General features: G+C 55.3%; 1 protein-coding gene across 1 annotated transcript; it reads left to right on the forward strand.

The window, feature by feature from the left end:
* The first annotated feature begins 302 nt into the window (after nt 1-302).
* Rbm38 (RNA binding motif protein 38) lies at nt 303-13,143 on the forward strand. Its single transcript, XM_031372905.1, has 4 exons — nt 303-690; nt 1,203-1,326; nt 1,786-1,840; nt 11,939-13,143. Exons 1-4 carry the CDS (start codon nt 460-462, stop codon nt 12,237-12,239), a joined length of 711 nt encoding a protein of 236 aa, XP_031228765.1. The 5' UTR covers nt 303-459; the 3' UTR covers nt 12,240-13,143.
* Nucleotides 13,144-25,712: the final 12,569 nt, after the last annotated feature.

Consider the following 25,712-nt stretch of genomic DNA (forward strand, 5'->3'; position numbering starts at 1 on the left):
AAACACAAGGGTTCGTGCATGAGTGGCTGAGGCAGTCCTTCGGACCCTTTTTTTTTCCGGACCTTTTAACAAGTACGTTTGCACCCCTAGTCGCTCGGGTGTAAACCACTGACTCAAGCAGTTCTTGGAATCTACCGGACCGTGCGCCCCACGAGGCACACAAGCCGATACCGGCGAGCACACAGGGGTTAAGCCACCTCGCTCGCCGGCCCGGCGTCCCGGCACGAGGGACCTATTTAGAACTACAATTCCCGGCGGCCCCCGCTTTCAAAGGCGTGTCTTAACCGGGAGGGGGCGTGCCTGCGGGGCGTGGCCGGCTACAAAGACGGCCGGCAGCTCGCAGGGCGCGGAGTAGTCGCTTCGCGGCGGACCGAGAAGCGGCGCGGGACGGCGTGGGGAACTCGGTTTCGGCCTGCGACACCCCCGCATGCGCCGGCCGGCTCGGTAGCGGCGGCCCCGATGCTGCTGCAGCCCTCGTGCGCCCCGAGTGTGTTTCCGCGGCCGTCCGCCGCCCCCGGCGCCATGCACGGCTCACAGAAGGACACCACGTTCACCAAGATCTTCGTGGGCGGCCTGCCCTACCACACCACCGACGCATCGCTCAGAAAGTACTTCGAGGGCTTCGGAGACATCGAGGAGGCCGTGGTCATCACCGACCGCCAGACCGGCAAGTCCCGCGGCTACGGCTTCGTGAGTGCCCGCGGCGCGCGCACCTGCCGCCGCCCCTCCCCCACCGCCTCCCAGACCCGCCGCGCGCAGCCGGGACTCCGGGGCTTCCCGGGGCCGTCGGCCCTTCCCCCACACTTCCCAGCTGCCCCAAAGAAGCGTAAGCTTCGGCGCCAGCGACTTGAGGACGGTTTCCCACTTCCTTCCACTCTAGGGTCCCCAAACTAATTCTCCGAGAAAGTTAACGGTACTTACTGATGGCCTGAACAGCGGGGGTTGGAGGGTGGGGGCGGGGAGGACTCCCCCTTAGGGTTCACTTTACTCCCCTTCCCAGGGGATCGTCACTGTCCTTGGAGGCACTCAGCACTTGAACTTAGGGGAAGGAGCTGCAGTCCCAGAGGCAGACGAGACGGTGCTCCCAAGGGTCCTAAACACCAGATTACCGTTCTGGGAGGAAAGCCCCAGAGATGGCCTGATGCCAGGCCCTGTTTTCCTCAGCCAGCCCCCGAAGCCCCTGACCCTCTGTGTTCCTGCAGGTGACCATGGCAGATCGGGCAGCAGCTGATAGGGCTTGCAAAGACCCTAACCCTATCATCGATGGCCGCAAGGCCAATGTGAACCTGGCCTACCTGGGTGCCAAGCCTAGGAGCCTGCAGACGGGTGAGAGTTTGGGTTTTCTTAACAGCCCTTCTTGTTTCTATATTCAGCTTTGGTATCTGTCTGATGGAAAAACGCTGCCCCCACTCCCCCTTTGTCCCAGAGTGGCAGCCAGCAGTCATGTGTCTGCAGAGGCAGCCCGGGGCAGCCACCCCTAGCTCGGGAGCTTATGGTCCCAGGGATACTAACTTTCAAAGTCTCCTACTCCTGGGGAGGGAAGAAGTCAGACGCCACCGACCAGGCAGGGGACATCCAGAGAAGCTGATACAGCCTGTGGGTTTAATGTGCTTTGATGCTCTTTGAGAGCTCACTAGCAGGGACAGAGGAGGTGGCTAGGACGGGAGAGCAAGCTAACTGTCCTTGGTGACTAGGAGGGTGGCATGTGTTAGTCTGCCCTCCCTGTGTGTGGCCCTGGGCCCTTACCCATGCAGCGCGCTGTTCCTAACTGCCCTCTTGTTTTAGGCTTTGCTGTTGGTGTGCAGCAGCTACACCCCACCTTGATCCAGCGCACCTACGGGTGAGTGGCTATAGCTGGCTGTGGGTGGGAAGGCCTTGAGGTGGGACAGCTGTGAGCTTCCCAGTCTCAGACCCACAGGCTGGGGAATGGCTGTTTTCAGAAATTAGATTGTGTATTGGGGGTGTGGAGGAAGAGATAAGACCCACTGCCTTTCTCTAACCCAAAGGGGAACACATGTCTTAAAGCCTGGTGCATACCTTGCCCCCAGTTATGGGACACCTCCTCAGCCAGGTGTCACATGGACACCTGTGCCTCCACTCCCTTACCTGTGCGGTGCATGTGGGGACAGCTTTTCTAGCTCTTGAGTTGGGGAGTTTGGCCCATTTGTAGTAGGGGCCGCTCTTCTGAAGTATATGCTAAGGCTGGACCTGCTGGGCTGGGCTCTTCCCAGGGTGCTTTCTGGTGTGGGCAGATGCCACGAAGTAGCTGCTGTAGGTCTGTACCCGCTGAGAGGTTTGTGAATGGCATAGTAGGTGCCTGCCACTGGGTAACTTTGTGTGAGACACTTGCTCTGTGTCCTCCTCCTTCTGTCTTGAAAAGACTGATAGGCCTGCTAGCTGCCTGGGGAAGGACTCACACGCTTAAGGGACACAGAAGTTGGACCCTGGTTTTCCGGCTGTTTATTCAGTGTAGACTAGCTGTGAGTGGGCCAGTGGGTGGGGACTCTGACACAGACCCCACCTTTTGCAGTGGCAATCTTGTCAAATCCTGGCTGCTGGGTTTTATGTCTCAGGTTGGGGAGTGGGGTAGAGTTGGGTGTCTGTTGGGACTGGAGCTGAGCTTGACCAGCAGATGACTGGAGAGGGTGCTTGTCGTGTGGGGTGGCACCAGGGTTCTCCACAGTTGTCCTTGGGGAGTTTACCTATGGGGAACTGTGGTCTAGGCCCCAGCCTGTGTTTCCTGCCGTGGGGTTCTTTTGGGGAAGTGCTTGGGGTGCTGCTGTGGCAGATTGTTCCAGATCACATTCCCCCCGCCCCCCAGGATCTGTTTCCTATGTGTAATGGCTGTCTGGAAGGAGTGTGGGAACACCCCAGCCTTGGAAGCTTCATGTTAGCTTCTCCCTACTGGCTCTGAGGAGAGTGCCTGCTCCGGTGGCTCGCTGTGTTCCTGGGGCTGAGCTTCAGGCTAGTGCTGGGCTTAGCTGAGCTGTGTAGGAGCAGACAGCTGCCTACCCTGGGACAGGGCCTCCCACTGGCTCCGACAGTGGCTACTGCCTGAGGAGCGCTAGTGCTTGGCCTCTGTGACCCCTCAGGCCTGGGTTCACAGGTCTGATCTGTTACTCAGATCTGACTGAGCCCCTTTTACTTGCCTTTTCTTACCTGGAGACTGGGGACAGCATGCTCTAGTCTCCAGGGAAAGGCTCTCCTCAGATGGCTAGTGACTTCCCCAGGGCTGAGGTTTGAACTCAGGGCCACACGTGTTGTCTTTAGGGGTAGACAGATTCCATGAGTCGAGCCACAGTGATTTGTAACTAGCTTAGTAGGCTGGTCATCTAACATTGACTACAAAGTGGCCTTACAGTGTTGGTTAGGTTGCTAAGGAGTGTAGACCCAAACAGACAGACAGGTGGGCACAAGGGACTGGCCAGTTTACATTGCCAGTGATCCTTGGGGTCCTGTGAGGAACACCCCACCTCCTGAGCTTTCCAGGTTCTGGGGAGCCCGGGTGGTGTGGTCAGGCCTTGCTGCCTGGGCCAGTTGCTGTTAATGCCCAGCTGGGAGGCAGAGTTGAGCTGCCAGCAAGCAGGCGGCCCCCTTTGTTTTTACACAATCTGGTCTGCCCTGATGGGCCTGACTCAGCGGGTCATCCTGGGGCTGCCCTGGCAGCAGGCGCCTGGCTATATCAAGACCCCACAGCCAACCTGGAGGCCAAACCACTGAGCCCTCCTCTGTCTGGTCAGAACCCCCCGTCAGCTTAGAGAGTCTCTGAGAGAGTCCAGCTTTGTTGTTTGTCCTCACCTGCCTGCTGCATGCCTGCTTGTGGAATAGGCCTCGCTGGCTGGACAGCCTGTGCTTGTCCATCATGTAACTATATCTGGTGAAGCCTTCTTAGCCATTGAAAGAGCTTTTTTCCAGCCTCCAGGCCTGTGCGGGATAAGTGACTCAGGGCCTTCTAGCAAGGGGGTCTCTGCCAGCCCTGGGGCACAGTGATGGAGCTGAGAAGGGAGGGCAGCACAGTGGGGATTTTCCCGCCCTGCTTGTCGGGGCCTCCCACGGTCAAGGGTGTCAGTCCATATTCAGCCTAAGGCTCATGGGAGCTGGGGTTTGTCTCCAGCCTGGCAGCCGTCAGGGCCTCTCCTGGCCTCTCACTCCAGAAGGCTGCTCTCTGCTCTTAGAGGAACCTTGCTGTGGCAAGATGCCTGCTTATCCCATCTCACTTTCTCCTCATGTTGGATTCAGGTCCTGAGGGCTGAGGTCAGGTCATGGTCTCCAGGTCCTGGGTGTCAGGCTACACCTCTGTAGGGTAGTGATGGTGGCCCGGCCACGTTAAGGACTAATGGATCGTGGTGTATGGAGCGTGTTGACCCCAAAGCCGTGGAAGGTTTGTGCTGGGGTGCTACAACAGGCCCAGCAGCAAGCTTTGCTGGCCTAAGCTTGGAGCCACAGATGAGTGGCCTGCTCTCTCCTGAGGGCCACTCAGGCCCGTCCCTCCCTTCCTAGACCCTCACGGGACAGTTCTTGGATGAACTGTGTTCTGTCTCTGAGACCAACACCATCCAGGGACCCTCTCCCTGGTTTGGGCTTCCCTGCAGGTGTTGTTGAGACCTCATTTTCTGTGGGATGGGCCTGGTACACAGACAGGGGTGTCCGTCCTGATGCCATGTCACGAGGCCTGTGCATGAGGATTGTGGAGAGGTTTCGGGGAGCAGTCTGTCCCCCAAAGACTGGGGGAGGGTGGTGGTGGTGAGAATGCGCATGTTGACTCAGGCGCTCTGAGTGAGATGGTTATGCCCACCCCAGAGCCCAGCAAGGACTACATTGTTAAACAGGGTGCCGCTGGGCTGCTCCTCAGGGAAATGAGCAGAGCTGTGTGTTGAATCTGACTGGCTAGTTGTGCCACACACTGGCACCAGTATAAACGAGTCCCATAGGGCCAGGCATTTCCTGCACAGACAGTACATGGAGTAGAGGGGAGGCTGGGGGCGGGGCATTGTTTCTATGCCTTCAGAGAGAGTTCCTAATTTCACTGAGCACAGTGAAAAGTGAGGCCGCAGTAGAGCAGGTGTGTAACCTGCTCTGTCTCAGGAGGCCTGTCTAGGGCTGCTGGCAGTGAAGGGTTGGAAGTGCAGACAGGCACATAGCCAGACCCAGAGCAACAGGTGCGAGCACGCTCACCGGGTACCTGGGGGGTGTCTTAGGGGTGGCCCTGCTTGCTCCCCCATCATCACTTCCTGTTTGTCAGCCTGTCTGGAGGCAGGCGAGGGCTGTGTCTTGTCTGACCCTCCCAGGGGCATGTAACTTGTGCTGCAGCACCTGTTGTTTGTCCTTGTCTGCTGTGACAGAAGCTAGCCTCCAGCCCCTTAGGTTCCCCTCAGAGTTCAGTTATGGCCAGGTGCCTGAAGGCCCTCTTTTGAAGCCCAGGCTGAGGGGCCATGGCTTGTGGAGGCTACTAGCCCCAAAGATGTGTCCATGGCATGGAAGTCCACCCGGTGGCCCACTGCCCACGATGGATCTTGGCCCAGGAGTTTAGATGTCCCTTGGACCCATGACTTTGCCCTCCTTTAGGCTCCGTGGTCAGCTGGGAATGCGCAGAGAATTGGCAGAGTCAGGCCAGAGACCCAAGGTCCCCTGCTGTGACCATAGTGCCCCTGCCAGGCTGGCAGCATGGTGTGACAGAACATAGGATGGTAAAGAAGAGCAGGGACCAGTGTGGGGGTTCTCAGTAACAGACAACCCCCCCACTCTGGGAGAGCTGAGCTAAGGAGAAAACAGGTCTGTCTAGATTTCTTTTTCTTTCTGAGACAGGTCTTGGTGTGTAGCCCAGGTTAGTCTTGAGGCGGCAGTGAGCCTCTTTCAGCCTCTGTCAGTGCTGGGATCAAGGGCATGTGTGTGCCATCACTTTCTGTTTCCTTTTTAAGACAGTCTTATAGCCCAGCAGACCTTCATCTCCCTGACTCTCCTGCCTCCACCTCTCTTGCTTCCTCTGGAGGTGGTTCTTGAGCCCAGCTGCATGCATGCTAGACAGACAAGCCTCCCTGTCCCTGGGCTACAGAGCCATCCCCCTGCTTCCTGAGGGCTAGACTTTGGATTTGTTTTGAGGGTTTCCCTCTAGTGCAGAGTTGAGCCAGAAGGCCTCCCCTTGGGACAGCAGCTCTCCAGCCTGAGACAGTGGGGAGAAGGACTAAGATGCCAACGGGATGGCCTTGGCCTGGGCGGGGCAGGCTATCACAGTGTACAACTTGCAAGGTAGCTAGGAGGTGGAGTTCAGGCAGGCTCAGGTGGACCTGCTGCTCCCAGTGCCTCCCGCAATAGCCTGTCCTCTCCCTGTCTGCATCCACCTGCCCCAACACTCACAGCTGCCTGAACCCCCAGGAGCCTGGTGCCCCATCACAGGAGATTTCCAGGAGGCCTGCCAGGCATGCTGCTGCTACCCCACCCCAAGACCAGGGCTGCTGGTAAGCTGCCAGGTTGCCTCCAGCATCGTGGTGTAAGGCCTCCAGGGAGAAGAAAAAGTGAAATGGGCTCATTTGCCTTTTTCATTTTTATTTTCAGCGGTGGCTTTGTGTTCGGGAAGTGGCCCCCTGGGCTACAGCAGTGATATATTTTTTTCCTTTTTCTAAGTTTGGTAAGCACAGGGCCAGGGCCTCTACTGACACTGCTCACCATCAGCTCCAGTAGTAGCTGTGGTGGGGAGACAGATGTCTCAAATGTCACTGCAGAGTTCCCACCCCTCTTCTAGGCAGCCAGGAGCCCGGGGATGCGCCTGTGGTGTCCTGTGGCGTCTTAGTTTACTGGTTGGGAAACAGACAGGCAGTGGGATCTGAACCCTGGGTCTCTTGTAGGCTCAGTGAGCCAGGAGCTCCTGGCTGCCCATTTGCCACCTTGACTCTGGACTTGGTATAAGAAGAGGCCACCTTTTCCACCACTCCCAGTGGGTTAGATTCTCACGGCTCAGCTGTCAGCCTTGGCCAGCACCCATATCAGCCCACTGTGGGTGCATCCCTCAGCCTGTGGTGGCGTGGGTGCTGCCCAGAACTGAGGACCAGTGAGAAACAGAGCCTCAGTCATCCTTCCCCTGTGTCACATGGGCCTCCCTGGCAGGAGGACTCTCCAGAGCTCCCTCAGTCATCCTTCCCCTGTGTCACATGGGCCTCCCTGGCAGGAGGACTCTCTCCAGGCTCTAGGATTTAGACTCCTTTGGTGGTCTCTGGCCTAGAAAGTCTTTTCTTTTTCTGCTATAGGGTGGTGGGCTTAATTGTCCGGGGCCACCCTGGCTTGAGAAAGGGCAAAAGGTTCCCTGAAGAGGATGGGGAAACAGAACCCTGGGTGTGAGGAGACGCTGGCTTCTGCACTTAGCAGAGGCCTGGGTGGGACTGAGACTGATCAGAAGGCTGATGGCAGAGCCCCCTGAGCTGGCTGTGGCAGCTGCCCTGGAGTCTGTGGGTCACCCAGCCTTTAGGTTGTACCTGCCCAAGCCTTGGGTGTGAAAGGTCTCTGTCCACTTGGCCTTCCCCAGGCCCCAGTGCTGCCAAGGGGATGGGTTCCCACACGGGTTGAGGATCCAGCAGCCTGTGGGCATGTCATGATAAGGACATTCTAGGGCCGAACCAGGCAGCTGTCAGGTAGACAGGACAACAGGTCACACTGCCTGTTGTGAACTTGACGAGCAGAACTCAGCCTTGTGTCTCATCAACTGAGTGGTGTCTTTAAGCCTCTGCGCTCTCATGGCTGGGGCTTCTGGCTTGCCCAGGATGCTCAGGTATCCACAAATGCTTGTGCTAGGCCCTTGGAGACCCTGAATACAAGCAAGCTTTGTCCCGATGGTCATATAGGTACACACGGAGTAAGAGATGGGGTGGTTTTGTATGGGAAAGAAAAGCAGGGTCAAGAGGCCCCTCAGGATGGTGTTAGAAGAAACCTTCAGGCTGTGTGCCCCAGGTGCCAGTGCCCTTGAGTGGGTATAGTCCAGGGCAGTAGGCATTCATTCAGGTAGAGATTCAGATGGAGTGGTAGGTAGGTGGGGCTGCCCTGGAGGCGAAGCACAGGAGCAATGTGGATCTGCGCCTAGGTCCAATAGGAAGGTGTGAGAGTTCTGGGCCCTGCACTGACATGGTCTTGAAATCTTTAAGGAAACACTTGAGATCGTATGTGAGCTGCTCCTTGAGCTAGGCAGGTAGGTGAGTCAGCTGGCCCTGCAAGTTAGAAGGAGGGAGAAAAGTGCAGTATTGGAGCATTGGGTGGATGGGCACACTGAGACATGGGGGACAATGAGTCCTGCAGAGCCCTGTGTCGCTGGTGTGAGGTGGGTGGAGAGGTTGGTGCCCTTGCTGGGCTGGGCATAATGAAGGTCAAAGGTCAGGTGGTGGTTGTCATTCTTACCTCTCCATCTCTGAATGAGCGGCACACACACACACACACACACACACACACACACACACACACACACACACACACACACACACACACACACACACACACACACACACACACACACACACACACACACGGCAGGTAGGGCTGGGGCTTGTGGTAGTGTGCAGCCTGGGACCAGGGCCACCCTTGGACAGGGCACAGGGCTAGGACCCAGGTGGGTTTGGAGTGCAGACCGTGACTTGAGTATAGAATGTGATTGTACAGTGTGCTCTCTGGGGTGTAGGCCCTTGTCCTCGCTGTTGCTGCCGTTGGCCTGAGTGCCTGTGGTAGCCATAGCATGCGATCTTTGCTGCCTCTCCGGTGGTAGTGTAGTCCTCCAGCGAGTGCGCTCTGCACTGGGCTGCATGTGGCATTGGAAGCTGGGTAATTCTGTGTCCCTGTTCTCTGCCAGTACCATCCTGCACAAGTAATGGTGTAGAGCCACGTTCCATTGGAGTGTGGCATAGGTGGGTGATGTCGTGGGCCACTGCCTTTTACCGTGCTGTGTCTTGGAGTGGCGTGGTATCAGGCACCACAGTGGTACCTGGCCAAGACCTCAAAGAAAGTTCAGGTGAATAGGCAGAGACATGGGTGACCCCAGCATTCAGGGCATACAGGAAACCAGCCTCGACTCTAGGCACATGTCCTTGCATGGGGCTGTGGGGTGGCCTTGCACAGAGCCTCGGCGTTAGCAAACTCCACCCCTAGAGGTATTGGGTAAGGCTGTGTCTCCCTGCCTCTTACTCATGTTTAGGGAAGTTCAGAGCACAGCACGCTCAAAGCCTCACACTGATGAATGCTTCTGAGTCTTAGGGCTGGGGACCTCACCCACCCAGGTAGGGGCTTCCCCCTCACACACACGCCCAAGCAGGGGCACCAAGATAGGCTGTGCTTCTCTGGGAAGGCCTCAGACCCAGTTAGGACCCTGTCTTGATGGCGGGGAGTCGGCAGCAGCAGCACCCTCTACCCAGGAGGGTCAGGCCTGTGAGTAGAGCAGGCAGTGGTCCTGGGTCCGAGCTAGGCAGGGGGAATCTGCTGCTGTGCAGGTTTTGGTCTCAGCCAGGGCTTGAGGATCTGGTGGGCTATCTGAGTGATGCTGGGGGGGGGAGGAGTCTGTCACACTCCTGCCTGGGCTTCCTCCCTGCGGTCCCCTCAGACCCCACTTTCCTGCAGTCTCCCCGAGCTCTGACTTCTGTCCCGCAGAGTCCAGCCATGTGTCTCTTCATGGCCGTGTGCTGGTATGAACCTGAGAAGGTGCCGTGCAGCTCAGAGGCAGTGCTTGGATCCACGACAGTGCTATTCCAATCAAGGGACTACCACAGCCAGCCAGGAGGGCACACAGCTACCTGGGGCTCCTGCCATGGGCTCTTTGGCCTTCAAGCTGCAGTCTGTGCCCATGGGATGTGTAGGGTGCTAATCACTGCTGGTGCATGTCATCCTGGCAACACCTGGTCAGCTGCCCATGCACCTTGATAATAGAGAGGGGAGCTGTGAAGGTGATGGGCACAGAGTGAGTGTCGGCCTGCACCCCGGTGCTACTTCAGCCCCACCCGGCCTTGCTCTGCCTTTGGTAAATGTGCTGTCGGAGGCTGCTGTTGGGATTAGGGAGGTGGTTCAATGGGTAATGTGTTTGCCGCGCACGTGTGAGGACCACAGTTCAGATCCCCAGAACCTAGCTGCTGGGTGGGTATGGCAGCTCACATGTAATCTCACCATGGAAAAGGCAAGAGACAATTCTTGGTCCCCAGAGCTAGACCATTAGAGTCTATGAGGGCCAGATTCAAAGGAGAGACCCTACCTCAATATATAATATGGAGACTCTCCAGGAAGACACCTGGCCACCGTCTGTGGTCTGTCTCCCTGCACACACTACCCCACTGTTCCTTGTGGGCTGCTTGTTCTTGCTGCTCTGCCACCCACTGGCCATGGCTGGCTGATGCTCTACCACACACACACACACACACGCACGCACGCACGCACGCACGCACGCACGCACGCACGCACGCGCGCGCGCCACATATCCCTAGCCTACTTATGACTGGTGGGTGCTGGGATGCAGCTCTTGTCACTGGTGGGTAGGGGTCTTAACTCATGCATATCATCATGGCCTTGGGGAGCCCTCAGCAGTACTAGCTCTTCCCTTGGTCTCTGCTGGGCAGTCTCTGCACCATACCCCCCCAGGACAGCCTTGGGCAGCCCTCATCTTTCAGACCTGTGTATTAGGTGTACTTGGCTCGGGCTCAGCGCGGACCTCACCTGTCGCAGGTTTCTCTTTCAGCAATGTTATACGGGCAATGGCCTGGCCTGGGGAGTGGCACCAACACCGTGAAGGGTGTGGGATGCCACTGCACTGGTCCCCTGCGTGACCTTGATTACTTCTGCTCTCACACAAGCTGCTGGGACTTAGCTCACCACACCTCTCTGGGAACGATCTCTGCATAGAGATGTGCACGTCCTGCTGCACACGAGGGCTGTGGAGCTGTTTGCTTTCTCTCTTAGAGCACAGCCTCCCTGGAGTTGGACAGGATTCTAGGCCTATCTTAGATATTAAGGGAGGCCGAGGCCCCAGTGTCTCAGAGGCAGAGCTCAGACAAGTCATGAGAGAAACCTGTGTGCTGACCTTGGTGGCATCTTGCTCTGACAGTGGCTCTCTGCTGGTGGGGGTGCTGCTGCAGACAGGCCTGAGGCCCAGAGAGGCTCAGCCCTTTTCCCCGGGCCTGCTCAGCAGGAGGCTGGCCAGCCAAGCAGACCCAGCGTAAGTCCAATGCCCTCTGTGTCATTTCCCGTGGCCTAGCCTGTTTCCTCCTGCAGCTGCGCTGTGCTTCCTGCGGGGAGGCCACAGCCAAGGGCAGCAAGTGGCACCCGATGCATTTCCACAGTAGGTGGGGTCTGGGGAGGGGCTCCAGTCTACAGGTGCCCTCCTAAGCCACAGGACCTGTGTGGTCACCTGACACTGGACACTTGGCCTTCCTGATTTTAAAATGTTCCTGCTGGTAGGGTAGTAGATAAGGCCTCTGGGGCACCTTGTTGCTCAGCAGGGCGCAAGCGCAATAGCCAGCCTGTGCCCCCTGACTGCAGTGGGTGTGCTGCCCTCTTGCTGGCTGTCGGGAAGGTGGCTAAGGAGTGTGGGCATCTGGGGGGGTAGGTAGGTACCTGGCATGTGAGCTGTACCATTCCCCAAGTGGTTTTCCCACCAGTCTTGTGCTCAGTAGGCTACCCTATCCTCGGCCTATCAGTTTAAACAAAGGCCACGTTGCACAGTGGATAGTAGGTTCTACAAGAGATAAGTGTGGGAGAGTGGGAGTCAAGTCTGAGGAGGAGGGTACTGTGAGAACTGGCGCTAAGTGGCCTATGGAGTGATGACACTGCCCACGCAAAGACCCTGGGGTTGGCACACACCTGAGGTGTTGCTGCATCTATTTGGTAGATGGGTACACAGGCTAGGGCAGGGCACGGATCTATGCTCTCTGCACCCCTGGCCTTTCCCACTCTGCCGACAGCCACTGACACTCTGCTTGGCCCACAGGCTGACTCCCCACTACATCTACCCACCAGCCATTGTGCAGCCCAGCGTGGTGATCCCTGCCACCCCCGTCCCGTCACTGTCCTCGCCCTACCTTGAGTATACACCAGCCAGCCCAGCCTACGCCCAGTACCCTCCAGCCACTTACGACCAGTACCCGTACGCTGCCTCACCTGCCGCGGCCACCAGCTTCGTGGGCTACGGCTACCCTGCTGCCATGCCCCAAGCCTTGTCTGCTGCTGCACCTGCAGGCACCTTCGTACAGTACCAGGCACCTCAGCTACAGCCTGACAGGATGCAGTGAGGTGCGTCCTGCCCAGGGCCACAGCCGCTACCTGCCAGCCTCGGGAGCCACCACCACTTGCGTCTCCTCCTCAGGCCCCGGGCTCCCTGCCCTGAAGGCACCAGCAAGCTCCTCTGCAGCCTGCCCTGCCTGAGGAAGGGCTCAAGGAGCAAGCTCTGCAGCCAGCCCTGCCAGGTGCCTTACTTGGGTGTGGACAGACGTCCTCCCTCCTCCTTGGGAACTGTCCTCTTGGTGGAACCGGGTTCCTGACACCCCTCCCAGTTGCCCCTCAGTCGAAGCACTGTGCCATGTCCTGCTGGGAATTTTCTGCCATGCAGGCAAGACCATCATCACCAAGAACCCCAAACCTATTTTTTACTTAGAGACTGGCGTTGGTCAGTAGTTCCCTGTGGAGACAATGACAGTATTTCTCTGTGCTGGTGTCACTGATGGAGCTCCTCCTACCCCACAGGGTTGCCATCACCAGACCGCAGCCCTGCAGGGCCCTGGGCTCCTGTCTGCTGGTGCTGCCCACCTCACCTGCAGAGGTGCCCATCAGGGCGAATTCTCAGGTGTCTGTTGCTGTGCCATGGGGGCCTTCTTCCTGGCCCTGTGCCCCTCAGGCAGGCTCTGTGCCCACCCACCCTCCCATTGTCACCTGTGCCAGTCTGGAGCATGACCTAGCTGCACAGAGAGAAGGTCCACCCACGTCTGGGAGGGGAGGAGTGGGCATCTCTGGCAGCATGGGCTGCCCGCAGGCTGGGCAGTGGGTCCCTCCACACCTACCTCAGGGAGCCAGTGTGTAGGCACTTCACAGCATGCCTGTTAGTCAAGGCCTGGAGGACAGAGGGAGTAATGTTATAATAATATTTTTATTAGAATGTTCTGATTATAAAAAATAAAACTTGTTTTCTTTAAAGAAAAAGATGGTTTGAGGTTTTTCTCTCAGTGGCATGGTGGCCCTGTGTCCAGGGTTTTTGCCAGCTGTTCATGGGACCTTATTCTCCTTCAGCTTCTGCTGGTCACTAGCTTCAGTGACCAGCAGGGCTTGCCCCAGTACGGCCCATCTGAACTGGAGGGCTCCAGCCCCATAAGGTAGGTATCTGCCGAGTCAGGACTGGGCATGGACCACTGCTGACCTGATGCTCAAGTCTTTAGAAGGGACCTGGGACTGCTTTCTTGCACTGTCCCTTTGATCCCTCAGGGACCTGTTCTGGTTTCCCCTTGACTTGACTTTGAGATGTGCCTTCTTCCTGCTCCTGTGGCCCATGCCCGTTTGGGCTATCAGGTCTGGGTTTGCTCTCATCCCAAGCCTCTACCTCCGAGTGTCAGTTTGCAAACACTGAAGGGTCAGGAGGTCAGCATGGGGCTCTCAACCCACAGCTGACATTTGCTGCTGCTGATAAGAGTGTGGGGCCAGGAGGGGTGGCGGGCAGTGCCAGGGTTATCAGGAAGGCCATTCGAAGCCAGTATACTTCCTGTCTCTTATCAGCTGGTGGCAGCACCAGAGCAGGCCCTCAGGAAGCCCCTGGGTCTGGAGAGTGCCCTCCTGGCTCTTGACAGAGCAAGCCTCAGAGACGTCGGAGGCCGTTGTTAAGCCAGGAGCATACCACACTACCATCAGTGAAGGCAATGATAACTGCTGCTCTTGCTACTGGACAGTTTCCCATGGGTGTCCTTGGGTATAGGTGGCAAGCTGCAGAGTCACCATCAACCCTGGTATAGCTTGGTGAAAGGTCTGTTGTACGAGAGGCCATGTTGTCCCAGGACAGGGATTTTTCCCAAGGACAGGACTGCTCTCATTAGTGTCTCCAGGTGCCACACCCATGCAAGTACTTGCTTACAGACGGAGCACACATTAGTGTGCTCATCCTCCACAGAACATGTTCAGATGTTCAGACCCATGGACACGTGGCACTTGTGTCCATGGGTGGGCATTCGCAGAGAGATACACACACACTCCACACACAGGTATGTGGATACACATACCTGACTCAGCTCCGGTGCACACTCGCAGCCGTTATCTGCAGAACAGCACACCCCAAGGCCAGGTATACTGGATAATGTGAACAGGCCTCATGTATGCCATCTGTGTTGTATGGTAGGTAGGGACTCACAGTTTGAGCTGGGGTCACTTGGTGAGGAGCCGCATCTGGCTGGGAGGTAGAGGAAGGGAGGACCCAGGGCCCTGGACTGGACTTCTCTGTGCAGGACCCGTTAGTTGCTATTCCCTGCTGGAGCTTTTTCTTCTTGCTAAATGCAGGTGGTCATCAGGCAAGAGTCGAGCGGAGGAGCCCCACTGCTATCCTATATGGAAAGTTCAGTTGGGCATCATTCGCAATGCTTGTCCCCAGCCCAGAGCTTAGCTAAAGTCCAGTTGCCACATTGGTGGGCCACACAGTCTCCACCTTTCTCTGGGAACCTACCCCTGCTCACCTGGATCCCCTCCCCTGGGCACCTACCGCTAAGAGCCTCTCAGGGCTCAAGATGTGCAAGTCACTGGCAGATCCTGTTCGTCGTTCAGGCTTCGAGGCTCAGTATGAGCAGGGCATCCAAGCATCGAGTCTGCCTCTAGCCAGTGTCTCAAGCTGAGGACTCTCAGGGTGGCCTTCCGCAGCCCAAAGACTGGCTAGGGGTGGGAGCATGCAGGCTCAGGGTCCGGAGATCTGCACTTGGAGCCTGTGGCCCTAGGTGCCTTCCTCACCCCTAACTCATCCATGTCCTGCACTCCAGTGCACAGTGGCTGTGAAATCACCTCCTGATGCCTTCCTTGCCAGGCTCACTCTGTCCCCTGTGCCTATGTGTCCCCTACACTCTTGCACGTATGTGTTCCTAGTTCCTCCCTGGGCTCAGTTTCCTCTGCACAAGCTAGGCTGACCCTACTCCACTTAGCATCAGCTTCAGCCTTCCTGGGCCCACTGGTTGGGTGGGGTCAAGGGGCCTTCTCCTGCCACCCAGTGCCCCCAGCTGAGCAGTAGTCAGTCACACTCCTACCCCAGCGATTGGGCCAGGAGTGGATATGGGCCCTGCCTGTCTCACAGGAGCCACAGATTTCTGGACCTTCTGGAGGAAGCAGGCTAGGAACAGATAGCCCTAGTCAGGGAGGCGAGACAGGCTGATGAGGGAGAGCTGAGAGCCAAATGGTCTCCGTAACCTCTGTGAGGCTCCTAGGCTCAGTTGTCCTGAGGCTGGTCCTCACATGTTTGTTTTCAACAAGAGCCAACTCCTTCCCCTTTGCACTCACTAGAGGATGGCCCTCAAACGTACATCTGCCTTGTCCCAGAGTAGGCATTGCGATCTTCGGCAGGGTTGGGACAGTAGCTGCCCATGGTTCTCCCAGCTGTCTTGGCTCCACAGCTTGAGACACACAGGTCCTGGTGGGATGAGTTTGATGTATGGGAGGAGCAGAGATGTGTTCACAGTGGCTGGAAGGGAGGCCAACTGGAAGCGAGGAGGTCATTTGGAGTCTTATTAGAAGAGAGAACTGGGCTGGAGAGATGGCTTAGCATTTAAGAGCACTGGCTGCTCTTTCAGAGGCCCCAGGTTCAATTCCCAGCACCTACTTGGTAGCTCATAACTGTCTAAAACTCCAGTTCCAGAAGATCTGACACCCTCAGACACATGTGCAGGCTGAACACCGATACACATGAAATAAAAATAGACATTTATGAAGGAGGAACTGACGGCCTAGGCTAATGGGTTGGTTGAGGTCCAGGACAACAAAAAATGGGGTAGCACTTTTTACCCCTGAGCTGCAGGAATCTAGCTAGGGTGGGGACTTGGGCCCTGGACATGGCAGGCAAGTGTGGCATGTCACACCCATACCCAGCTTTGTCTGGGAGTGTGATGGATTCTGTTGAAGGGAGTTGGGTTGGGGCAGAGTTGATCCAGGCTCAGCTCCTTCTACCTGCCTATACATCTATGTTGTGGTCCACTGGCCAGGTGGCGCCCACAGGTGCCAGGTGGGACATTGTGACCAGTCCTTCCTCTTGTCCCCGTTTCTCTATTAGGTATTCAGACCGACCTCAAGGACCTACTGCAGTTAGGATACAGTGGGAGGGGCCAATGTGCAGGCCATCTCCGGCCCTACCACTCTAGAACTTGGACATGAGGGCTGGAGCCCAGCAGCCATGCTGATGCTTGGGTGGTTGACCCAGCCATAGTTAGATCTCCTATAAACTGGCTAATTACCAAGTCCCACTTCTCTGGATGGCTTAGGTAAGCTGCCCAGTAGAGTCTGGTGTGAGGTGGGTACTCATCTTATGGAGCCCCAAGACTGGGCAGTCAGCAGAAGTGAGATTTATACCCAATTCCCACGAAGCCATTTGAGCTTAAGGCCCCTGCTCCCCAGAAAGAGTAGCTGCAGTTCCAGCCATCCACAGCACCGCCACCAGCTCCAGCCTCATGTATCCAGAATTCCGGCTATCCTTGGAGTCTGAGAACTGGTGGGCTCCTCATCTGACACGCCCCTGAGACCCCGGCACCCCATGGGAGGTTGACCCTTCCTGTGTCAGATAGGTGTCCAAGGCAGAGAATATCCAGTTGTGTCCAGATGCTGACAGAGTGCTGGAGGGTGGCTGGGCCCGATTTAACCCAAGCACCTTGAATCTAGCCATGTAAGACCTCAGGTCCGGGTTCAGGCCATCACTCCATCTCTTCCACCTCACCCACAGCCAGCTGGGTGTTGCCCCCACTCACGGGCCTCCCTGCCTGCTGAGTCACACTGGGGTTTTTCCTCAGACATGTAAACACTGAGCCAGGACCCCAGGAAGCAGGTTGGTGTGTCTAGATACAGCTGCCCAGAGCTCTGCGCTCTGGGTGTCTCCTCAGGCAGGGGGAAGGGCTGGCACCTGCCCTCCCAGGACCTCCTGGGACTGCTGATAAGACTCAGGCTTTGCATATCAGCCTGGTATTCTACCTCTGGCTGCTCGCAGGGGTTGAGAACAGAGATGGGGAGTCCCTACCACCCCAGCCCCAACTCTGGCATGACCCAGGTTCAAAAAGCCCTGGGTGCCACATGCTGGCCCCTACCTGGCGATGGGGGCATTTTCAGAGGAATTTTAAGAATAGAGATTCTGGGGCTGGAGAGATGGCTCACCGGTTAAGAGCACTGACTGCTCTTCCGAAGGTCCTGAGTTCAAATCCCAGCAACCACTTGGTGGCTCAGAGCCATCTGTAATGAGATCTGATGCCCTCTTCTGATGCGTCTGAAGGCAGCTACAGTGTACTTACATATTATAAATAAACAAAATCTTAAAAAAAAATAGAGATTCTGTTCTTAATTTTACATATAAATAGTCTTGCTAGAATCTGGGTGTTGTGGCTTAAGCCTATAATCTCAGTACTCAGGAGACTGAGTGAGGCAGGAGGATTACCTTGAGTTTGGAGCCAGCCTCTGTTTCACAGTGAGACCCTGTCTCAATGGAAATGTAAGTAAATAAATGAATACATGTCACTTGCAATACAGATGAACATCCTCTGATAGAGAGTCAGTGGGGTAGCTTTGTGCATGTATGTCTGTGTGTGCACAGAGAGAAGCAATGGAATGATTTGTGCACATACATCTGTATGCGCACAGAAAATATTGGCTGTTTTCTTTGTTAAATTTTTGAGACAGGGCTTCACTCTGTATCCCAGGTTATGGCCTGGAACTTGAGATCCCCCTGCCTTAGCTTCTTCACAGGATGTAGGATTTGCACTTGGGGCCAGGCCCTGTGCATAGACAAAGGAGCGTGTAATACTAAGCCACAGGCGGTGGTGGTGCACGCCTTTAATCCCAGCACTTGGGAGGCAGAGGCAGGCAGATTTCTGAGTTCGAGGGCAGCCTGGTCTACAGAGTGAGTTCCAGGACAGCGACAGCTATACAGAGAAACCCTGTCTCAAAAAAAAAAAAAAAAACAGAGTAAGGTATGCGGTTTAGAGGCTGGAGAGATGGCTCAGCGGTTAAGAATACTGACTCTTCTTCCAGAGGTCCTGAGTTCAATTCCCGGCAACCACATGGTGGCTCACCACCATCTGTAATGGAATCTGATGCCCTCTTCTGGTGTGTCTGAAGACAGCAACAGTGTACTCACGTACATTAAATAAATAAGTAAAATATTAAAAAAAAACACTAAGCCACAAAGTTTGGGAGAGTTCCTTATATATCAACTAAAACATAGTTGGGAGGCAGAAAAGCACCTTCTAGAATGAGGAAACTGGCCGCGCAGTGGTGGTGCACGCCTTTAATCCCAGCACTTGGGAGGCAGAGGCAGGTGGATTTCTGAGTTTGAGGCCAGCCTGGTCTACAGAGTGAGTTCCAGGACAGCCAGGGCTACACGGAGAAACCCTGTCTTGAAAAGCCAAAAAAATAAATAAATAAATAAAAATAAGAAAATAAAAAAAATAAAAAAATAAAATAGAATGAGGAAACTGTACACAAAAGTATTTTAGAACCCTACCTTGGCGGGCTGGGGGTGCACCTCAGTGTTAGAGTGGGCGTGGACAAAGGCTAGGATTCTATCTCCAGCAACATACACACACACACACACACACACACACACACACACACGGGGATGTGTTTGCTGTATTGGAGGAGCAGGGATGTGTCCACAGACAACTGGAAGCGAGGAGGTCATTTGGAGTCTTATTAGAAGAGAGAACTGGGCTGGAGAGATGACTTAGCATTTAAGAGCACTGGCTGCTCTTCCAGAGGCCCCAGGTTCAATTCCCAGCACCTACTTGGTAGCTCACAACTGTCTAAAACTCCAGTTCCAGAAGATCTGACACCCTCAGACACACATGCAGGCTGAACACTGATACACATGAAATAAAAGTAGACATTTATGAAGGAAGAACTGACGGCCTAGGCTAATGGGTTGGTTGAGGTCCAGGACAACAAAAAAAAATGATGGGGTGACAGTTTCTAGCCCTGAGCTGCAGGAATCTAGCTAGGGTGGGGACTTGGGGCCTGGACATGGCAGGCAGGTGGCATGTCACACCCACACCCAGCTTTGTCTGGGAAGCAGGCGCAGCCTACTGTGTGTGCCTGGGAGCACTGTGGAGTGGGAGCACCTAGGCATCTTCCACACACGTGTCATTACCTGAGGCCATGCAGAGTACCTGCAGAGAGATCCTGGCTCAGGGTGGGTGGACCGCAGCTTTGTAGGGAGTGTCGGGCTTGAGGAAGGCCTCAGCCACCACTTTTTCACGGAGTCACCCGCTCTGGAGGACCAGGAGGCTGGCTCAGCTGGACCCTGTGACCCCAGCACAGAGGAACAGGGTTTTGTCATTTCGGTACCCAAATGCCATGTCTGGAACACACTTGGTGCTTAATAATGTCTGTGGAGAGAGTGGTCAGGAGGGATGTGCTCCCTGCCAGAGCACCTCTCAACCGCGGGACCTGTGCATGTGCACTTTCCTCTGTCCTCAGTGCCCTTCCCTGGCCGTCCTGACACCCCACCAGGCACTCCTCACTGCTCAGTGAGCTTCAGGGGTTGACCCCTGGTTTAGGTCGTGAGACCCACTTGTTGGTCTCTCTCCCCATCCTGAACATTGAGCTTAGAAGAGGTAGTGTTCCTGGCCCACCATGACAAGCCAGCCTCCAGTGCCAGCTTTACTTCCTCTGTGAATGAGTCCTAAAGAACTTAATTTATAGGCTGGGGGCCTGGGTCAAGGAAGAGCCTGCACAACCAGGTTCAGTCCCCATCCCTGTATAAACTGGGCATGGTGGTATACTTGTGTACTTCTAGCACCCAGGAGGCAGGAGCATAAGAAGTTCAAGGTCATCCTTGGCTACAGTTTGAGTTCAGGGCTAGCCTGGGCTAAGTAAGAACCTGTCACAAACAAACAAAATTTAACTTAAACGATTCTACAGCCATGGAAGTCCCCCAAAGCAGGAACAATCCGCTCTGGAATTCCCGCATGAAGACCAGTACTTCACAAGCCTGGGGAAGGGAGACGCAGCTTAGCTGTGGCCCGTCTAGTCAGAGTGCAAGCCGACTCTGCTCCTGGGAGTGTCCTGAGAGAGGTCAGAGCTGATCCCTGGGAGGTGGAGTGGCCCCTGGGCCTGGCTGTCTGTGGACTTGAGTTTTGACCATATTTGTCCAGTGACATGTGGCCACCCCAGGCTGTGGCATAAATACCAGTTTATCAGGTTTATTTGCTTTGTCCCCGCAGAGCGCTGAGGGAGCCAGCAGCCTCCCTGGGTGGTGTCCTTCACTCAGAACGCAGCCCTGGACTGCAGACCGGACTGGAGCTTAGGAGCCATCCTTTGTCGGCCTGGGGCATTGGAGACCTGGCTCAGGCTGCTGAGCAGTTTGCCTGTCTCCAGAAGGCAAAACAGGGCGTGCTCTTTCCCAGCACAATCTGTTGGTTGGCTTGTTTGTTTGTTTGTTTGTTTTTCCAGACAGGGTTTCTCCTTGAGGCTCTGGCTGTCTTGGGGCTCGCTCTGGAGACCAGGCTAGCCCCTACTCATCTTCCTCCTCACCTCCCAGGCACTAGGGTTCCAGGCTTGCTTTTCTTCTCCCTTTGCTCTTTGTCTTCCTTTTTAGTATTTTTGGTTTGGGTCAGAGATACAGTCTTATGGAGCCCAGGCTGACCTCAGACTGTAGCAGAGGATAACCCACGACCTTGAACATCTGCTTCTCCTGTCTCCATCTCCCTGGGGCTAGGAGTATAGGTGTAAAGCACCGTACTAGGTTGATATGGCTTTGAGCCTGCTAGATAAGCCCTCGGTCAACTTCCCAGCATGCTCTGCTTGCTTTCCTCTGCAGCACTGTAGATGGTACCTAGGGACTTCTGCCCACTAAGCAAGTGTTCTGCTCCGGGCCATGACACAAGGTAGTCCTGTATAGTCCAGGGTGGTTTTTTGTTTTATTTTGTTTTTTGAGACAAGGTATCTCTGTGTAACAGAGTCTTGGCTGTCCTGGAACTACCCACCTGCCTCTGCCTCCCGAGTGCTGGGATTAAAGGTGTGGTGGCACCCAGTCCAGGTTAGCTTTGAACCAGCAATCCTCTCGCCTCTCAGACAGCTGGGCCTACAGGTCTAAGCCATCACACCTGACCAGTGTGTTGACTTTCTGTATCTAGTTTTATTTTTGTTATTTGTGGTGTGTGTGTGTGTGTGTGTGTGTGTGTGTGTGTGTGTGTGTGTGTGTACACAGTGGCCAGCAGAAGGCATCAGGTCCCCTGGAACTGGAGTTTTAGGTAGCTGTGAGCCCCACAGCGTGAGTGCTGGGATCTGAGCCCTAGCCCTTACCACAGAGCACAGTTCTTAGCCTCTGAGCTCTCTCTGGCCCACCCATTGGCCTGCTATTACACAGTGCCACCAACTGGGCTTAAAGCTCTCGTCTGTTGTCACAGTTCAGTGAGAAGGAACTCCAGCACAATATGACCCAACTTGGGCTGCAGCCTGGGCTCCCACGAGGACAAATCGAGAAGACTGTATCCCTTGCAGAGGGTACCAGGCTGGATCCCATCCTCTGTCTTGTGGACCAGGGTCAGCTATGGGTGAGTTATGAGTGCAGTAAGCATCTGCCCAAGGTAGCCACCCTCCTCCTGCCTCCAGAAAAAGTGACCGGAGGCCCTCAAGCTTCCGACCATCAGCTCCCCTTTCTTGCTCAGTGCAGACCATATCAACGCCTCCTTCGCAGTCAGGACTGGGACTCGTTGGCCCTGCAGGCTTCGTTACCACCCTAGAATGCAGACAAAGTTTGTCCTGTGGATGGGACCACGGACAGATCTGTGTGGCTCTGTCCTGGGTCTCAGCAGTGCTTACAGTGTGATGTCTGCGACGGGGCGTGTGGGCACACAGGAGCAGGGGGGACATGGAAGCATGGGACACAGGCACTGGGCTGGCTTCGTTCTTACCCCATTCAAGTTGAACATGACCCTGGGCCTTGGAAACCTTGTGTTGTTATTTTCCAGGCTGCAAGCTTACTTGATGGGACCCATGGGGCGCCCCTCCCCTCCCCTGCTCACTCCACCCAGGACACCTGTGCCCACACTAAGGTCTGGCCTGCTTCATGACCAGCTCCTAACCCGCCCATACCCAGCTCACCGATCCTTCCACAGAGCTACTTTTCTCTACCCTGAGGGCACACAGGCTGTGCCCACTGTGGGCAGGAATGCATCCGGGGCCTCACACTAGAGACAGGTGTTGTCAGTTCCAGGCTGCTACGCATTGGACATCCACTACATCCAAAATCTGCCTGCAACTTAGTGAACAATACACACTCCTAATAGGGAGACAGAGGGTGTCACTCCTGGAACCACAATTTAGTTTTAGTCCCATAGATGCCACGATGAGGTGGTCCTCCCCCACCGGCAGGTGCCTCTGCCTCAGGACTTTGGCACCCACGTTGTTCTCCTTTCTGACGCGCTCTTTCCTCCTTCCTGCCTTCTGTTGACCAGAATCTCTCTTTCTCTCTTCCTCTTTGGTTCTGGCCATATCCAGACTCCCATGTCCCTTATCCTACACACTAGCTAACTGCTCAGCATGTGCCTGCTGAGGGGGCTGGGTCACCATGAGTGTCTGGGATGAGTTCCTGCCCAGCTCTCCTGGAGCCTAACGTTTAGACTCTTTTGGTCAAAAGAACACCGAGTCACAGATACACACCGGGAGCCAGGGTTTGCCCTAAGCAGCCTCAAGCTTGTGTGGGGAACAGAGCCTGGCTTCCAAAGGGGACAGCATTCCAGGCAAGGGTTTAGCAGTGAGGGAGTTCTGGGGTGCAGGGGCAGCGAGAGGGAGAGCGGTGTGTGTGGGGGAATCCTCTGTGGCTGAAGCTTGGCGCGGGAGAGCGGCGTGTGTGGGGGATCCTCTGTGGCTGAAGCTTGGCGAGGGGAGCCAGGAAGATTGAAGACTCGGTGGGGCCCTGCCGGAAGTGACACATGTGACATACTGTGGCTCTGGGTTCCCAGGGACTTAAGGAGAGAGCCCATGACAGTTCCCAAAGGACTCCGCTCTTGACAGCCAGAGCCTCCGCACGTTTGCATGGCCTCCTTCCAGCTGTTGGGAATGTATTGCCTCAGCTTGGGGTCCCTGCTCACCCTAGCCTCTGAAAGCCTCCACAGGCTGGTAAGGAAAGGCCCTCCCTTGCCCAGCTTTACTCAGATTAAAAACACCAAAGACCTGCCTGGGAGCCTTCCCTTCCACAAGAGGCCACTGCTCACAGGAGTCTGCGTCACTGGGATGAGCCAGCTCTTGGGGATAGGCCAGCCTGCCCGGTACCACCCCAAGTGACCTGAGGACACGGGCCAGAAACCAGCCATTGACATGCCAGCCCTCCAACCCCCACAAGTCCCTCAGGAAGGACGCCTAGTCCCCAGCTCCCTGGGAGCCTCCTGACCCAGCGGCCCAGCTGAGGAGCGTTCACTCCTCGGTGCCAGCCCAGGAGCTCTGTGTGACCGGGCCGGACCCCACATCCTTTCTCTCCTTAGGCTTTCAAGGCAGCCTCTTCCCACTTTTAGAGAAGAGGACCAAGAGTCAGAGAGGGTGTGTGACACACACAAGATGATCAGTGGACAGGATTCACGTCTTTCTGTTGTAGACAGTCTTCTCAAGGCCACTGTGTTGGCTGGCTTTCTGGGACACTGCTGTATGCCCCATGTGTATGTGACCTCATGTGACTGTCCACATCGCTGGATCACGACGCTAGGGGCCTGCCTGGTGTGCTGGAGATTCTGCCATGCACCTTCATGCGGTTAGGACGCCATTGTTTTTGCCCTAAACTGAATGAATGGCCGCGCAGACACTTTGGAACATCTTGCTTCTAGGACAGCTAGGGTTACACAGAGAAACCCTGGTTTGAACAGAAAACAAAAAGGGCAAAACAAAATCAGACAAACAAGGGCTGGAAAGATGGCTCAGCGATTAAGAGCACTGTCTACTCTTCCGAAGGTCCTGAGTTCAATTCCCAGCAACCACATGGTGGCTCACAACCATCCATAATGAGATCCGATGGCCTCTTCTGGGGTGTCTGAAGACAGTTACAGTGTACTTATATATAATAATAAATAAAACCTTGGGTTGGAGAGAGCAGAGGTCCTGAGTTCAATTCCCAGCAATCACATGATGGCTCACAACCATCTGTACAGCTACAAATGTACTCATATACATAAAATAAATAAATCTTTTTAAAAAATCAAACAAACAAAAAGAAGCAAACTTGGAGTTTATGAAGAGATTTTTAACACAGACGTTAGCACAGGTGGTAAGAGGAAAAACAAAAGTCACTTAGGAAAAACAGAATCCATCCCCAGAACCGTGGGCATGTGCTTCTTGAGACCTGTGGGATGAAGTGTGTATAGTTTCAGTTTTAGCAATATTTATTTTTATTTATATGTATGTATGTGTGTCTGAGGAGTGTATGCACACCATGTGTGTGCTCTGACCTCGGAGGGCAGAAGAGGTCCTGGTCCCCTGGAACTGCTCTTACAAACTGTCCTGAGCTTCCCTGTGGGTGCTACAAACAGAACCCAGGCCCTCTGAAAGAGCAGCCAGTGCCCTTAACCACTGAGCCATCTCTCCAGCCCCTTGGGGGCTTTTGAAGCTCCCTCTCAAAGGGTATCTGAGGGTCCACTGATGGGATTGTGCTGCTGAGGTGAGGCCCTGGTCACGGTGTGTGTGTGTGTGTGTGTGTGTGTGTGTGTGTGTGTGTGTGTGTGTGTGTTGTAAACACTTCAGAGCCTGCCTGTGAGATCCTCAGAACATTGTAAGTTTATTCCTTGTAAAGGACTCAGGTTACACACAAAGGTCATATACACGTAGGCCTTAAGCACAGCTTGTTGCTATTTTAACTTTTTTTTTCTGAGACAGAGTTTCTCTTTGGCTGTCCCGAAACTCTCTCTGTAGACCAGGCTGGCCTTGAACTCCTGCCTCTGCCTCTCAAGTGCTGGGACTAAAGGTGTTCACCACCATGCCTCGGTGACTCCTGGAATGCTGGACTCTGTCCTTAAGAGGCTTCAGCCTGGTTCCAGAGTGAGGGGCCCCCTTCCCTTCCCACACCCCAGTCTCTCTGTCCTGCCCTAAGAGCCAAAGGGGACACTCTAAGCTGGTCCAGAGCAGAGGGACCACTCTGCTCTCGGGGTTCACTGGGGAACCCTGCTGGTGTTGCAGTGTCAGGTCTCAGCTGTCCCCAGGAAGCACCCACACACCCCTGCCTTGCAGTGATCCTCCTCTTTGTCAGAAGGCCCCCAAACTGGAGGGGTTCATTTCTCCATTTTCTTTCCTGGGGCTGAGAATGCTCACCGAGGGCTGAACTGCTGGTAATCAAAGCCGCCACTTCCTTGCACAACCTGTGGCTATATTTAGAGCTACAGCCTCTCAGGCTCAGAGTCCGGGTGTGGCTGGGCCTGCGGCTGCTTCCTGAGCTGAAGGAAGTTTCCACCTGCTTCCCCTCATGCCTAGGCCAGGGGCAACTGCAAGTTGTGCTAGCAGCAAGCTGAACAAAGCACCCAGCCTCTTGTGTCTCCAAGCCTCGGGAATCACCAACTGTGTCCCTGACTGGAGGAGGG

This window comes from Mastomys coucha, unplaced genomic scaffold (assembly GCF_008632895.1).
Source record: "Mastomys coucha isolate ucsf_1 unplaced genomic scaffold, UCSF_Mcou_1 pScaffold15, whole genome shotgun sequence".
NCBI classification, from domain to species: domain Eukaryota; kingdom Metazoa; phylum Chordata; class Mammalia; order Rodentia; family Muridae; genus Mastomys; species Mastomys coucha.